Raw genomic sequence first — 16,227 nt, 5'->3', positions numbered from 1 at the left:
TTGAACATTTTCAGTCTCTTGTGAGTGATCACATGTGTTAATATAGGCTATGGATGCCTGAATCTGTGCTATCACTGCAGTGTATATATACAAGTTGAAAAATATTAGCAGTGTAAGGTTTATATTGCATTGTAGGCCTGATTTTATGTCCTGTAGTTTTTGTTTTATATTTTAATTTTAGCATAGTGTATTCTTCTACAGGCAGCAAGGAGGTTGACCTGATAAAAACAAAGGAAATGTAGCTGCTAAGATTTTTTTCTCAATTGCTTAGTTTACTTGAATAATTTCTTTTGTTAGTATTCTATTACAGATATACTTCTTGGTTTTAATGTTTGCTTACTCAATTGCAGTTATGTATGTCTGTCTCTTACGAAACGTGGCATATTTTTCCCCACTATAAAGCCTTCTGGAAATGTGATGTGACAGAGTAGAAGATCTCAAACAGTTCTGTTGCTGCTTAATTCCCAGCAGGGATTGAATGGACTCACTATAGGATCATAGTGCTGCAAGTCAGGTTTGAACTTAAACTGTAAATTTAGAAGAAAGTCTTTTTGAGGAACATAGCTGGCAGATGATGCTTCAGGTGAGGAAATATTTTTGGGTAGCTAATGTTTGTTTTAACCCTGTTTCAGACCACAGTACTTTTGTGAAAGTCAGCAAGTTGATACAAGAGCAGTTTTCCCACAGGAAAGAAAATAAAAGTGCTTGGAGCAACTTACTAAGGTAAACAGATTGCAGTGGATTTCTGGATGGGTAAGTATAGATAAGCAGGATATTTCTACTTCTTGTATTTACTTTCCTGTACAAAGGCTTTACAAAAAAGCACAGATAGCCATTTCTAACCTTCCACACAAACTCAGTGGTGTCACAGATCAGCATATACTCCAAGACATACCCAAATTATAATTATGTGTATATTTTTCATGTAGCATTGTATCAAGATCAGTTTAACTTACTGATCTTTAGTACAGATGTTTTTAGAGCCATCTTAGGTCTTTTAGCTTTGATTATATCCAGGTTGACTTCTGTAATTTTTAATTCATGGTTAAATTGACAGTTATGAAGAACAGATTCCTCAAACTGAATAATTACTAAAAGTAAGCAGATCTCCCCAGGCAAAGTAGCTGTTGGGAAGTAGCCTGCATAAACACTGCTTGCTCTTAAAAGAAATAAGATGAAGTCAGTGAAAGTTGCAGGAGCATGAGGTAGCAAGTCAGGACTTCAAATGAGCTGCCAGTCTGTAGTGGCTACAAACGAGAGGTTGCAGTCCACTTTCTGCTGCTCAGTAGTGTATCTATCTCTGTCATGTGCAAGTGTTTCTTATGTATCTCTTCCTTACTTCTTTGTTCCAGTCATCTTGTGGCTATCTAAGGAGCTTTGGCAGTGTGGAGTTGGGGGAAGATTGGTTGAATTTCAAAACTGTTAACATTCCTAATAGGGCCAAGATTTAATAGGAATTCAGTTTTTCATTCTGTGTGCCTAACTGTTGGTCTTGCTTTGTAGTCTAGCAAAAGCAGTGCTAGAAGATAATTGCTTGCATATGTGGGGTGGGAACAGGACTGAGAGATGAGGATTGTGTAATAAATAGCGCTGAAAATTCTGTTTCCTCTGTGTAAATGTATTGATAAAACATTGTGATGTGTAGAGATTGCATATTTTTTGCTAGTATAGAATTAGAAAGTAAATGGATATTAAGACATTCAAAGAAAAGCATAGAAAAACTTAATTTTCCTTCCTGTTATCTCAGGAAAAAAATAAAATCTGGAACTATTAATTCAGTAGTTATTTTTAAGAACTGTTACTGGAAAGTAGTGTCTTACTCTGAAGTTAGATGTGTTCCTTTCTTGCTTTGTTTTTCTCAAACAGCAGATCTGGAATGGACTCGAGTCCTCTGGGAGGATTAGACTTGTCTGAAAATACTCCTAGGTTACTAGGGAATACCACCATGGCAGCGGGTCTTGCAAATGTAGGAAATACATTTGGAGGGCCACCAAGTTCTTTGGTTTCTAGACCTAATAAATTCCAAAACTCACCTATAGAAGATGATGATGATGTAGTTTTTATAGAACCTATACAACCTCCGCAAAATTCTACATCACTGGTAGCAGACCAAAGGAACGCTGCATTTACATCATCTAAAAATGAAGAACTTAAAGGAAATGATTGCAAAATGCTTCCTTCTCCAAAAGACTTACATTCTCGAAAGGGGAGTATAAGTGAAACTATTATTATTGATGATGAAGAAGACATTGAAACAAATCAAGGACAAGAGAAGAATGCTTCCAGTTTTAATGAACGAAGACTTCCAGAGTGTAAAAATAGAACCAACGAAATGGAATTCTCACCTTCCAGTTTTTCAAGAAGTAAGGTAAATTCAGGAATAGGTAATAGTGGTATAACCACAGAACCAGACTCAGAAATTCAGATTGCTAATGTTACTACATTAGAAACAGATGCTATGAGCTCTGTCGGTGTTGGTCATTTAGAAAATGATGGTGATGGGTGTGACATGAACCTAATGATTACACATGTAACGTCACTGCAGAATGCCAGCTTGGGAGATGTATCTAACGGACTGCAGTCAGATAATTTTGGTGTTAATTTGCAAACATACACCCCATCTTTGACTTCACAGACCAAGACTGGTGTAGGACCTTTCAATCCTGGTAGAATGAACGTGGCTGGAGATGTATTTCAAAATGGAGAATCTGTGACTCATCATAATCCTGGTAAGTTGCAATTTTGAATTTTTCCTTAAAAGCTAGAAATAAATAGTGAAATAAATTTATTATGGAATTTTTGATTGAAGTATTTTTGGCAGTGACAGTGCTTAGTCTTTTAGCATAATAAGTATGAAAGATCTTGATTCCCTTCATGCCCATCACTACCTTATTTGTGACTAGAATAAAATATAGGCATAATACATTAGAAAACACGTCTTCACCAAAAGGATTATTAAGTATTGGAACAGGCAACCCAAGAAAGTGATCTCCAACCCTGGAGATACTTAAAAAGGATGTAGATGTAGCACTCAGGGACATGGTTTAGTGGAAGTGCTGGGTTAATGGTTGGATTTGATGATCTTAAACGTTTTCTTCAACCTAAATGATCCTGTGATTATATATATATATGTTTTTGAAGATTTCTTCTGGGTCAGTGATAGTCTGTTTACCTTGAGTAGGTACCCCTTCTCTATATGAAGTAGTAGATGCATAATAGAGACACTTCTGTGCTACCACTGATTTAGAGTCTGATGTCCCAGTAAGCACTGGAGTGCCTGTGATAGAATGGTTTGGATTGGAAAGGACATTTAAAGATCACTTCATGCAACCACCCTGCAGTGGCAGGGACATCTTTCACTGGATGAGGTTGCTCAAAGCCCCATCCAAACTGACCTGGAACACTCACGCATGGGGCATCCGTAGCTTCTCTGAGTACCTTCCATTGTGTCTTGCCACCTTCATTGTGAAAGAATTATACCTCATGTCCAATATAAACCTACCCTTTTTCAATGTAAAGGTACTGCCTCTTGTCTTCTTACTACAGGTCTTGTTAACAAATCGCACTGCATTTCTTTCTGTAACCCCCCTTTATATATGTTGAAAGACTGCAATATGGTCTCCCCAGCCTTCTCTTCTTCAGACAGAGCAACTTCCAACTCTTTGCTTTTCTTCACAGGAGAGGTGTTCAAGCCTTCTGTTACTTTTTGTAACCCTCTTCTTTGCTTGCTTTAACAGGCCTATTTCTATCTTGTACAGGGGACCTCAGAGCTAAATGCGGTATTACAGGTGGGGTCTCAGCAGAGCAGAGGGACAGAATCACTACAGACCAGGATACGAGTGATTTTTTTTTTGGTGTGTAGGCACAGGTTGCTGGCTCATGTCCAATTTTTCAGCTACCAGTCCCCCACAGTCCTTCTCCACAGGGCTGCCTTCAATCCATTCAGGCCCCAGTTTGCATTGATGCTGAGGATTGCCCTGACTGACCTTGTACTTGGCCTTGTTGAGCTCTGAGTTTTCCATGGGCTCATTCATCCAGGCTGTCAAGATCCCTGTGGATGGCATACTGTCGCATCTGGTTTATCAATTGCACCACCCAGCTTGGTGTTCCCAGTAAACCTGATGAGAGTCTGCTTCATCTCACTCTCTGTGTTGTTGAAAAAATACTAAATAATATCAGTCCCAGTACAGACCCTCGAGGGACACCGCTTGTTACTGGTTTCCACTTGGACATTGAGCTATGAACTGTAATTCTTGGGGTGCAGTCATCCAGCCAATTCCTTATCCAATGTCTCCAATTCAGCAACTGGAACATTGAGGGGGGACCCTATCAAAGGTCTTGGGAGTGGTCCAGGTGTAGGTGAGGTCCATGTAGACATGCTTTGGAGTGGAACTTAGGTTTTATTTCTCTCAGTGGAATCTAGTTTTGATGCTTCTGAAATGCTCCAGAGAAAGAGTCAACACATAGTAAATTGAGGATGCAGTTTACAACTGCCCTGATCTGAACCAGGTTTTAATGCAACTGTATGTAGCTCATTGTGTTTCAAATCTGCATACCTGTGTAAAACTTCAATACTGTCTTCTTCCCCACCTTTGCCCCAAGTTGGACTGACACATTTTTTTCATATTTTAAAAAAATATTTAATTTTTGTAAGATGACTTTGCAAATAAATGATATAAATCACAGGAAAGGATGATTTTATAGCACTTTAGAGCAGGAATGAGTGAGAAAGAAGAGGAGCAACCTGAAAAGCCACAGCAGCAAGAAGTAGTCGAACATGACACTGTACAGTCTCATAAATATGCCCATTACAGAATTTCAAGTAGGAACCGGAAGGGTGAAGACATAAGGCAGTGAGGTATGAAAACTCACCAGGAATTAACTAAGGAAGTGTGATACACCTCAGATCAAGGACATGAAAACTAGATTTTACAGCTACATTGTAGAGGACTTTAAACAAAAGAGGTAATATTGCTGAGAAGTGAGATGTGAAGAAAAAGCTTAATATAAAAATGGGTATCTATGAAGATGGGATAAGGAAAAAGTAAAAGAAAAAAAAAGTCAAGATCCTCAGATGTTCTTGCATGTTTATGGAAGTAGATATGCAACAAAATATCGAGGGAGGCTATCTGAGGCCTTAAGAAAATAAGGAACAATTGGAATAACCTTAGAGATACTATTACCTAACTTAATTAGGTATTAGTCATGCTGAATGTTTCAAAGCGAAATGAGTAGCAAACTCAAGTTTTCATGACTGGCAGTTAAGCACTACTGGAATTACAAGCAAATGTAGCTCTGTTGTACATGCTGTACATTCTTGGTAAGAGAGGCAATGTGCTTTCACTTGATATCCAAGAGGAAAGAGGAGAATTTCAGAATATTTTGAGGTGTTAAGGTGCTACCAGGATATTAGTATATTTGAAGTAGTAGAAGTACAGAAAAGTTTGAAGAGGACACTTAATTTTAATTCTAAGCACTCTGGTAGCTTGTCTTAGTTTATCAGTAAGGGTATTCATGCCTTCAAAGGTTAACGTCTTTAATGCTTTTAAGACAAATGTTTTGTGTCCTTTTCCTTTCACCTTTTCATTCCAGCTCTTCTGTTTATTCTCAAGCACTACAACAGGTAAATTTCTAGTATGTCTTAAATGCCTGAGTAGTAGGATGTCCTTGACAGCTAAAAAGTCACACCGGAAAACGGTCTTTTACTTGCTAAGGAATGTATGTTGTTTCTTGCACTAACAAGTGTTATTGGATCTTTGTGCCTAAATGGATTTTAAAGCTATGCATCAAAATATGTTGTTAATAGAATCCTTTGGGGAAAGACAGGAATGCAGAAAATAAGAGGAAAGGGTTCCTTTTATTTATTGAATGATTATGAGCCAAAATAATGTCTCTTAAGAAAATGGTAGGGGTAGTTGCTCGTGGCTGTAGGTTAATGTTTTTGTTATCTGAAATAATAGAACTTAAAATCATCTGTCTTACATTTGGGTATTAGTTGTATTAACACTCGAGAAATACTCTGAATCACTCCAGTAAGACATTCCAGGCTAGGTAAGTCCCAAGTGCTGTCACAGTATTTGGTATAACTGGTGCACAATTGAAAATTTGTGCAAATGTTTTTTTTTATTGTAAAATCAGTTTTTTCAGTTTTAATTCATGTTAAAGAAATGTATTATTAGTGGCAGTCCTCAGAAGGTAAACATTTCTAAATTCTGATGATAATCACTTTAAATAAGAGCTCACATTCCAGAGAAAAGCCTAGAAATTACATTTTATTGGGGGATTTCTTTTCCCCAAAAAACCTATATCTTCTGCTCCATACCAAGATACAGAGAATGTAGTTTGACATACGGACTTTGTAGATGTATTTCTTTCAGGAAAAAGTTGTTTTGTTTACATTCTTCTTATGTGAGTTACTCATATAGCAGGTTATGCTACAAAATACTGGGCAAAGATGACTTTGTTCCATGGTAGTTTATTTTCCAAAAATACAGATAGAAAACTAGTGGAGTCTGAAACATGGGGACATGGATCTGTGTACTGCTAGAACTTAACAAAATATTATTTTCTAGGTTCATTGATTTCTACTGAGGAAGTCATATCTCTCATGACTTTGCAAGTTCACTGCTATATATATAATTCTCTGGCTGCAGGCTGAACTAGGAGCCAGTTCTAGGGTTTATCATCTAAGCTGGAGGCATTATGCTTGTTAAAGCTTTGAAACAAAATAATTAATGAAAATTTCAGATCTACCTTTGCAGACATGTCACTAGATGTTGGATGGGAGCATCCTGAAATTTGTTCATGTTCTGAAGCTTTGTAGCAATAGAGGGTGGTACCATCAAACGGATTTTTTACATTAAACCTGAAATTAAAATACCTTTCTTCTGTGGTCGCTGCCACAGAAAAATGATTTTATGATCATACATCTGTGAATACTATTCTGTACATACTTAAGTCTCTTTATTTACTTTGATGTTTGCATTTTTTGTCTTGAAGATTCTTGGATATCCCAATCAGCTTCCTTTCCTAGGAATCAGAAGCAACCAGGTGTGGATTCCTTGTCACCTGTAGCGTCCCTTCCTAAGCAAATTTTCCAGCCTTCTCCCCAGCAACAGCCTTCTAAGCAGGTTAAAGTCACATGTGCGAACTGCAAAAAGCCTTTACAAAAGGGACAGACTGCATATCAGCGGAAAGGATCAGCTCACCTTTTCTGCTCCACTACCTGCCTCTCATCATTTTCACACAAGCCCACTCCAAAGAAACTTTGTGTCATGTGCAGAAAGTGAGTTTTTTGCTTTGTTTCATTCTAGCACCTAAATTCAGTACTATTAAGATTCTTACACGTGCATGAGAATTGTTCTATTAAGGATATAAAATTTGATTATTTAAGTTCTTTATGTAGCATTGCTTTAGTCTTTGGAAATGTTGAATTCTCTGTGTCTAACAAAATAAAACCAGCTTTTGAATTCAGAGTTTGGGATATTGTTTTATTGAAAGCCAATGCACTAAAAATAGGTGATTTGTTTTTTTTTTAAAGATAAGGTGTCCAAGTTGTGCCATACTTTGTGACAAGTAGTCCTTGTCACAAAGGACTTGATATGAAGTCCTTTATGAAAAAAGTGGGCCATTTGTTTTGTAGATGAAGCTGTAAAATCAAGAGGCTTTAAAAGGACGACAAAGTCATACTTGCAAGAAGCTGGAAGAAACTTGGTAGTTCTTCCACTCTTGGTCAGAGGGGGATAGGAAGAGCCTTAGATTTTCCCCTTAAGTGGAGCAGCTGGCAGTTTTGTAGCTGAAGATACCTTAAGTGGGCGGTACAGAGGGAGTAACAAGCATAGCTAGAAGTGGCTTATTTTTAATTGGTGGTTTGATTTGACTTGCAGTTTTTCATTATTTGCCAGACTTGAAATTGCCAAAGAGAAGTCTTCCTTAATTGTGTTCTTACAGTGTTAAGTGTACAGACAGGCTGTACTATCTTTTACTTTCAGTGTACTTTTTTGCACTTTTTCATTTTCTCAGTCTAGTACATGATGCAGTGACACTGGTTAAAGGATAAATTTTTGCTGAACTAAAGAAGACTTGCAGTAAAGACTGCCTTTGTTGGTGTATGCTCCAGAGCATGTAGTCTTTGCCCAATCAAAGATTTAGACTAGTAAAAAAACCTTTTACATTACTGTCCAGTGTGCTGGATTAATGGCTGGTATTCAGATGCAAGCTATTGGTCGTTTTTCTCCTTGGCACTCAGTAGAAATAAGCTATAGAAGAAATTGATATCCTGTGTATTCATTCCTTGGTACCCTGAAAATCTAGAAAATGTAACATAGTTTAGCTTTTTAAAAAAAATCTGTGTAAAAGCTCAAATTCTCTGAACCCTTACTTCTACAGGGATAGTTAAAAGTAATGCTTGTTATTTCTATTGGCTTGTTAGGTGTTTATACACTATTAATTTTTTAAAGACATAATCTGGTGACTACCATATTCAGCTAGCTGCATGGTATGTAAAGATAAAGATTGATGAATCTTTTCTGACTGAAATCATGGCTAAATTTGTGCTCCTTTGCCACTTTGGAGATACTTAAGCTGTGTATTGCAAGAGGCTACATACAAAACTGTCTTAAATGAAAAGGCTTTATTTTTGAGTGATGAGGAAATTTATTTCCTCCTCCACCTTATTTCTAGATTTCGAGGTTAAAGAGAATCTTTCTGAAGTCACCTTTGACAGTTTTGGAGGTGATATTAGTCTTTGCTTTCCACTGCTGTGAAATTTTTAATCAATCACTGTAAAACAAAAGATCATGTGTGCACTAAATTGTTCCTCTGTGGCGCTCTTCCTCTGTATGACCCAACATGAAAAGTTGAAATTCTTAGATATTTTACTATAAATCCCTTTTCTTGCATTCCTCTGAACTCTTCTGTAACTACATAAATAGCAAGCTCCGCGGGGCAGAAGCTCTGCCTTTGTTCTGCAGAACAGGAATGATAGCACTCCCTGACACAAATCCTAGTAGTTCTCCAAAGGGTAAGCCAAACTCTGCTGACTTCCCTTTGATGGAAGAAGGCAAGCTTGCAATTGTTGATATCGGGGCTGTACCAAGTTAATTTTCAAGGAAGTGTGTCTACGGAAATATATCTTTTCCCTGTTTTCCCAGTGGTTTTTACCCATCTTGGTTCTAAAGCTTGTAGGTATGAATGTGTGGGGTATGTGTTTTCCAACTGGTGATCCAGATGTGCCCAATAACGTATTTTATATATTCTGCCCAATAGCATTTCCTGTATGTCAGTAATAGCTTTTAGATTTTTGTGGTCTTTTTGCTTAGAAGGCAATGGAGGAGGCTTTTGTTTCTTCTCCTTACTTCTAATATATGGTGTGTATGTGAAAGTATGTGTGTATTAGTTTGGGACAGTGAAAGTCTGTTTGGTTAGAGCAAGGTTTGTTCGATTTCAAATTACTTTTATTGATGGCTGGTTTTCTGGTTTAAGGTGATAAATTGGTACAATTCCATGGACAGCTGCGTGAACTGTTCAGATGCTTTGGAACTTTTAAAAGGAATGATGGAATGAACTTTTGTAAATTTTGAATGATAGAACTTCTAGCCATGTTTGTGGTAGAGTTCTAAGCTTTTTGGTCATTTATAAGTTTGAGAAATATGAGAAAACAACTTTTCCTCTTCCTCTCATCCTGTCCTGAGATTAATACTGAAAATGGTGGAGGTATCTACAAAGACAATTTCTTGCTTTTTATTATAAATCTGAATTTTTTGTATGAAACTTATATATAGCTTTTGTGTCAAAAGAAAAGCAATTATAAAATGGCTAGTTAAAATTTGATGTGTTAGTTTTTTGAAAAAATTTGAGTTTGCCATTATAAAGTATTAATGGTGCATTAATACTTTTTAGTTCTGTCAAAGCTAAAGAAAAATATAGGGGTTTACACAGTAAAGACTTACAGTAGCTGTAAAAATATTATCAAATTTAGTATTCATCCTGTGACTAACAACTGTACACTAAGAAAACTGTTCTGAAATGTAAGCCTTGAAAGGAAGAATGATTCTTATATATATACATACATTAGCACATGATTTTTTAAACTTTTTTTTTTTTCTATTTCAGAGATATAACAACAATGAAAGGTACCATTGTTGCTCAAGTAGATTCAAGTGAGTCTTTCCAGGAGTTTTGCAGTACATCATGTTTATCCTTTTATGAAGATAAACAGAATCCCTCAAAAGGAGCCTTGAATAAATCAAGATGCACAATCTGTGGTAAACTAACTGAGGTCTGGTTGACTGTTTTTTTGTCTTTCTTAGTAATGACATATTATTACCTCATATACTGAAATAAGAAAACTGAAAAGAAGAAAATGTAAAATCTTCAGTATTTTGAGATATTAAAATATGCAGGTTTAATATTCACGAAGAACAGCTGAAGGAAGGAATTATTCCAAGAGGTTGATACTTGTTTCAGAAACCTGAAGTGCCTGTTGCTGATAATGTGTTCTATTAGGCATTGAATCTTGTAATTATATCCCAGATCTCTCACATAAAAGAGAATGAATGAAAAAATGTCAAGATCCACTGTATTACAGTATATTTTTTACTGTATGTTTTAAAAGGTAATGCAGATAGTTTTAGAGATCTGTAGAATATGTGTGATTTTAAATTCTCATGAATGTATGTATTTGTTCTTGATGCCATGTTGATTAATGAGCCCAGCATAGTTCAGGCTACTGTTCTGCACAGCATATTGTCTGACCAGTCATCATATGCCAGGTTCTTCAGCTGTAAGTTGACTGTTCTATAAAATTGCATAAATTGGCATTCTGCTCTCATATGCAATTTCCACACCCATCCATCTGGTCTTTCCTTCTAGGCTAAAGGGTAGATGAGTCTGAGAGGGTTTTACTAGTACGTTGGAGAGAACAGAAACATCCCTTTCTCTTTGTATATTTCATGGTCATGGTCACTTCAAGTTTTTAAATAGTGAGATGGTTATTTGAATGTAAGAGTTCTGGCTTATCTGCTAGTTTCAGGCAACTTTGTGCTTGTGTAGTGATAGAATACTTTTTTATTTTTATTTTTTAGATTCGTCATGAAGTTAGCTTTAAAAATATGACTCATAAGCTGTGCAGTGACCATTGCTTCAATAGATACAGGATGGCAAATGGTTTGATAATGAATTGCTGTGAGCATTGTGGGGAGTATTTGCCCAGTAAAGGAGCTGGAAACAATGTCCTTACTATTGATGGTCAGCAGAAAAGATTCTGCTGTCAGAACTGCGTTGGTGAATACAAGCAGGTAATGACTTCTTTACCTCTAAATTAAAGTTGAATAAGTATTAATAGTTCTTAAGTTTATCCTGGCATACATAGCATATAGTTACTTCTCCTAAGAAGACATAAGTAACAAAGTTTCTTCTCACTGGCAATAATTTTATTTTTTTAAGTCTATCTGCAATGGACCTTTTACTATCTCTTTTTGATGTTGCTGTAACAGCGATACATATTAGTTCTTAATGAAAGTATAATTGAAATTAAATTTTGTTCATAATGTCTAGTTTTTTCTGTTGGTGGTATCTGAAGTATATTAATAGGAAGCACACCACACAGGCTTTACTGGTCCTTAAGTTATGGGTTTTTTTATATAAAAGCTCACTTGGATGCAGTTGAAACATTAAAAAATATGTGGAACATAACAGATTGGGCATTGCTGTGAGAAGGCTCTAAACTGGTTACAGTTCAGCTTCGTGCTTGCACTATGTCTCATCTCCATTGTACAGCACAGGATTCAAAAAATTGTTACTTTCATCCTTCCATGTGTCAAATTTTATGCTTTCATTTTATTTACTTGGCTTTTCATTTATTTTTAAGACTGTTAAGATAGCAGTAATTGTGCTTTAAAATTATTCCAAATCAAGAAATCTGATGCTGATGTCTTTTACATTTTGCAGAGCCAGCTTAGCTCTGAACTGTTGCTAATGCTAGCTAGAGGGTTTAAATGTTAATTCACAGTATTTATAGTATAATAGGGTAGCTCTGAAGTATTAAATATTTCAGGGGAGGGTACAGAATATGAGGAGTTTGTGGGTGTTATTATTTGGGTTTATTATTTGGGTTCTTTGGCCTGGTATGTTCTGCTTTGATTTTATAGGGGTAGCATTCTGACAGGCTGTTTTGCTAGAAAGAAATTTATGTTTCTGGTTTTGAAATGCACACTTGAATATGTGAGTGGCCTCAGTGCTGCACATTGCTCAGGGCTCATTCTTCATCTCTTCCAATTTTTGAGAAACCAGTGGTCCAAGAGAAGAGGCAGTGCTGTGTTGTAAAGTTCTTTAATGTTGCATCTTGTGTGCTTATATTTTCTCACTGAGAAATATAAGCACACACTGAGCTGAGGTCTGATGCTTTTGGGGATGGCTGTTCCTGTGTATGTGCTGTGTGTGAAGAGCAAAGCTGGAAATGTGTAAACAGCCTCATTCATAAGCGTTATTTTTTTGCCACAGCTGTACCAAAAGGGGCAGGATAGGTTTTCAAGCTACTAAAAACATAGGCGTGCCCAGAAGCCATGGAAAGACTTGAAGAAACATTGAATACTGTCTCTTGAAGAAACAAAAATGCAGATTAACTTTGAACATGAAACATTCCCCCACAACCAGTATAACTTACACTGCACATGGAGTTATGAAATGAACATGGAATTTGAGGTTAAATGATGAATTTGTGCTCTAATGACAGAATATACTGTATTTGTTCACAAATTGTTGTATTTTGTGTTTAGATAGATATTTGAGACTGAGAAGAATATGAGTAGCAAGTTGTATGTTCTAATTTAGTTTGGGGAGGAGGAGCAGTTTGCAGTACAAAGGATCTTCACATGTAGTGTCAACTTGGTGCATTATTGTGAGAACCTTTAAAGCTGAGACACGTTGTTTTGGTTCATTTACTTCTGACAGCAGATTTTATACAAGGAAGTTCTTAATTCCTTTATCAAAATATTTGGTACTGTGCAACTATAATAGGTTGTGAGAAGCTTAATTTGAGTGCTTGTGTGCATCTGTTTTGGAATGGTGATTAGTGTAATTCCTAACTGGTAGGTTTCAAATATTCACAGAGTGTGAAGAGTTTGGAGTATTTTTAAGAGAAGCTCTTATGGTAAAATCCTCTATGACCAACCAAGTGGCTTTCTGTTACGGTGTAACTACACTAGTGGATGAGGGATGTACTACAGATGTTGTTTATCTGGAGTTTTGTAAAGCCTTTGACATGGTCCTCACAATGTTCTTCTCTCCAGATTGGAAAGTGGTGGATTCAACAGGTGAACTGTTAGGTGGATTAGGAATTGGTTGGACAGTAGCATCCAGAGGGTAGCAGTCAATGATTCAGGGTCCTTGTAAACATTGGTGACAAGTGTTGTCCCTCAGGGGTCCATATTTGGATGGGTATTATTTCATATCGTCATTAAGGAGTAGACAAAGGCACCAAGTGCATCCAGAGTTTGCAAATGACACCAAGCTGAGGGTGCAGTGACACACCTGAATGACAAGATGCCATCCAGAGGGACTGGACAAGCTTGAAGTGAGTGCATGGGAATCTCAGCCATGTCAAAGGCTTCATAGAAGTCCAGATCAAGTGCAAGGTGCTGCGCCTGGGTTGGGCATCCCCCAGTGCCAACACAGGCTCGGGATGAACAGATGGAGAGCAGCCCTGCTGAGAAGGACTTCGGGGTGCTGGAGGATGAGAGGCTGGGCATGAGCTGTCAGTGTGCTCCCACAGCCCAGGAAGTTCAAATGTGTCCCGGGCTGCATCCACAGGTGGGCAGCAGGGCCAGGGAGGGGATTCTGCCCCTCTGCTCTGCTCAGACCCCACCTCCAGGGCTGCATCAGCTCCGGGGTCCCAGCACAGGAAGGACAGGGACCTGTTGGACTGAGTACAGAGGAGGGACACTGAGATGATCGGAGGGAGGGAGAACCTCTCCTATGAGGAAGAGCTGAGGGAGTTGGGGTTTTTCAATCTGGAAAAGAAAAGGCTTCAGGATGACCTAATGGTGAGCTTCCATAACTGAAGGGAATTTAGAGGAATGATGGAACAAGGCTATTTACAAGAGCACATAGTGATGGGACAAGGGTAACTGGGTTTAGATTTAAAGAGAGTAGGTTTAGATTAGATATTAGGGGAAAAAAATTTACTGTAAAGGGTAGTGAGGCACTGGAACAGGCTGCCCAGGGAAGCTGTGGATGCTCTATCCTTGGGAGTATTCAAGGCCAGGTTGAATGGGGCCCTGAGCAGCCTGATCCAGTGGAAGGTGTCCCTGACTGTGGCAGAGGGGATTGGAACTGGATGATCTTCCAACCCATAGAACATTCTGTGGTTCTATGAGTATACAAAAGTCAAACTGTAAAAGTGGAAGTTCTTCTAGTATATGCTATGGATGTCCAAAGTTGCTCAGGACGCAAATACTTGAGACTATTTAGATATATTTAGTTGATATAATATTTAGATTTGAAGTTTATTTAGACTTTTTTTGAGCTGAGTATGTTCAAGGAGTTTGTTTTTTTAGAAAAGAAGTTTAAAAAAAGACAGGAAAATGTCACTGACAACCCAGTGGGCCGCAATTGGTAAATTATGGGTTGTTTTGTTCAGTTGTAACAGTGTTTCCTTAGAAATTAGTATACTTTGCTTTAAAGGAAAACTGCTGAAGGAGAGATTTGGGGAGAGTCATTACTGCATACTGAAATAAACTTCATGAAAGAAATAATACAGAAAGAGTTAATGTCATTTGATTCCAGCATTGTGTTGTACAACTAATTATTGTGTATCACATGAGAGTTGTAGCAAATGTTTTCTTACAAACAGCTGTATAAAATAAATAGGTCTTACTGGTATGAACTTTGTATTAAGCAGTTTATATTGTGAATGTCATACACCTATGAATAGTGCTATACATTTGTAGTAGTAATAAATGAAAACTTCTTATTACTTGTACCTAACTATATACTTAATCACAATTAAACAAATAAATATTACACTGATTTGAACACATAATTTTTCAATAACTCATCCTGGACTTTTTTTCTTCTTTTCTTGGAATGAAAAAATTAAACTTGTGGGTAATAAAAATTAGTGTTTCACAGAAGAACAAGTAATTGGTTACAGCAGGTAATCCATCTGCTGCAATTAGCTGTGCAGTGTGTCTTTCCTCTGCTTTAGATTGTTTCTGGCAGTAAGAAACAGTGTTATTCCTGGGATGGAGAGTAGGTTTTTTCTTAGATGTCCCCTAAGTCACCTCTCAAGGTGATGGGTGCATTTATCCATCTATGGTATCTTTGTTGTTCCATTTTTTCCTAAAACTTAAAGTGATTGCACATTTTAGGTGTCTTTTAGTATTAAAATTCACAAAATGCAAATAATTTTAAAATAATTACAAAATAATAAATAAGCATAAAATAACTAATGCTCATTGTAGTTGTATGCAAGAGCAAGTGCATTTCTCTGTGACACAAAAGCCATGTGTGAAGACAGCTAAGTGCAAGTCAAGCTTTTTAAACAAAATATTAAACAATGATAAAAGCATTTCTCAAAAAATCAAGTGTGACAATCTAGATAAAATGTGAAAACAAAACTCTCAATGGAAGTATTTAAATTTTTTAAAACCTGAAGATGAAAATTACTGCTAGATTTTACACTCTGTTTCACTGAGGTTCAGACTCTTCACATGTCAAGAGGAACTTAAAGAATGACCACCCTAAACAAAATGGGAAAAACCCAGTCAAAGCACTCTAGAAGAGAATAAAATTATATCTGAAGGGGACCTGACTAAAATAGTCTGTTACTGTACAGATACTGAAATACCATATTCCTTTTAGCAGATATTTTCTATAGTTAAAGTGAAAATGTAAGCATTTAGAAAATTACTGTAAGGATTTATTTGAAAATTATCTTTGCAAAAATTGGTAGTGACCTCAAATATGTCTGCCATAAAGATGTTAACCACACACAGCACATATCTAGGTTGCTTCAGTATTTTTGTTTCTATTACCATTGCATGTTTTCTGTCTCCACAAAATTAGTTAACTTCCTTTTCAAAGTAATTCCCATGTTTGTGTCCTGGTTTGCTGGATTTTGGTACAGACTTAACAGCCTTGTTTTAAGAAACAAGTGGACTGTTTCTATGACTTTGTGACTTAGCTTGTGCAACCAACCATACCTTTTTATTTTGAGCTTTCCAACTA

General features: G+C 36.9%; 1 protein-coding gene across 39 annotated transcripts in view; it reads left to right on the top strand.

Annotated features, from left to right (window-relative positions):
• The window catches only part of ZMYM2 (zinc finger MYM-type containing 2), an 89,242-nt gene that overhangs the window by 18,139 nt on the left and 54,876 nt on the right, over positions 1 to 16,227 (top strand). For 9 of the 39 annotated variants that reach the window (XM_085580736.1, XM_085580708.1, XM_085580716.1 and 6 more), the window contains 5 exons: positions 633 to 753; positions 1,867 to 2,729; positions 7,000 to 7,285; positions 10,114 to 10,279; positions 11,085 to 11,297. In XM_085580736.1, the coding sequence (XP_085436862.1) occupies positions 1,877 to 2,729; positions 7,000 to 7,285; positions 10,114 to 10,279; positions 11,085 to 11,297 (1,518 nt within the window). In that variant the 5' untranslated portion in view covers positions 633 to 753; positions 1,867 to 1,876. The remainder of the gene's footprint in view (positions 1 to 632; positions 754 to 1,866; positions 2,730 to 6,999; positions 7,286 to 10,113; positions 10,280 to 11,084; positions 11,298 to 16,227) is intronic. The other 30 variants (XM_085580868.1, XM_085580805.1, XM_085580844.1 and 27 more) reach the window with 7 other exon arrangements.

Source organism: Lonchura striata, chromosome 1, assembly GCF_050655825.1.
Source record: "Lonchura striata isolate lonStrDom1 chromosome 1, ASM5065582v1, whole genome shotgun sequence".
NCBI lineage: Eukaryota > Metazoa > Chordata > Aves > Passeriformes > Estrildidae > Lonchura > Lonchura striata.
This window is presented reverse-complemented; position numbering and strand designations above follow the sequence as displayed.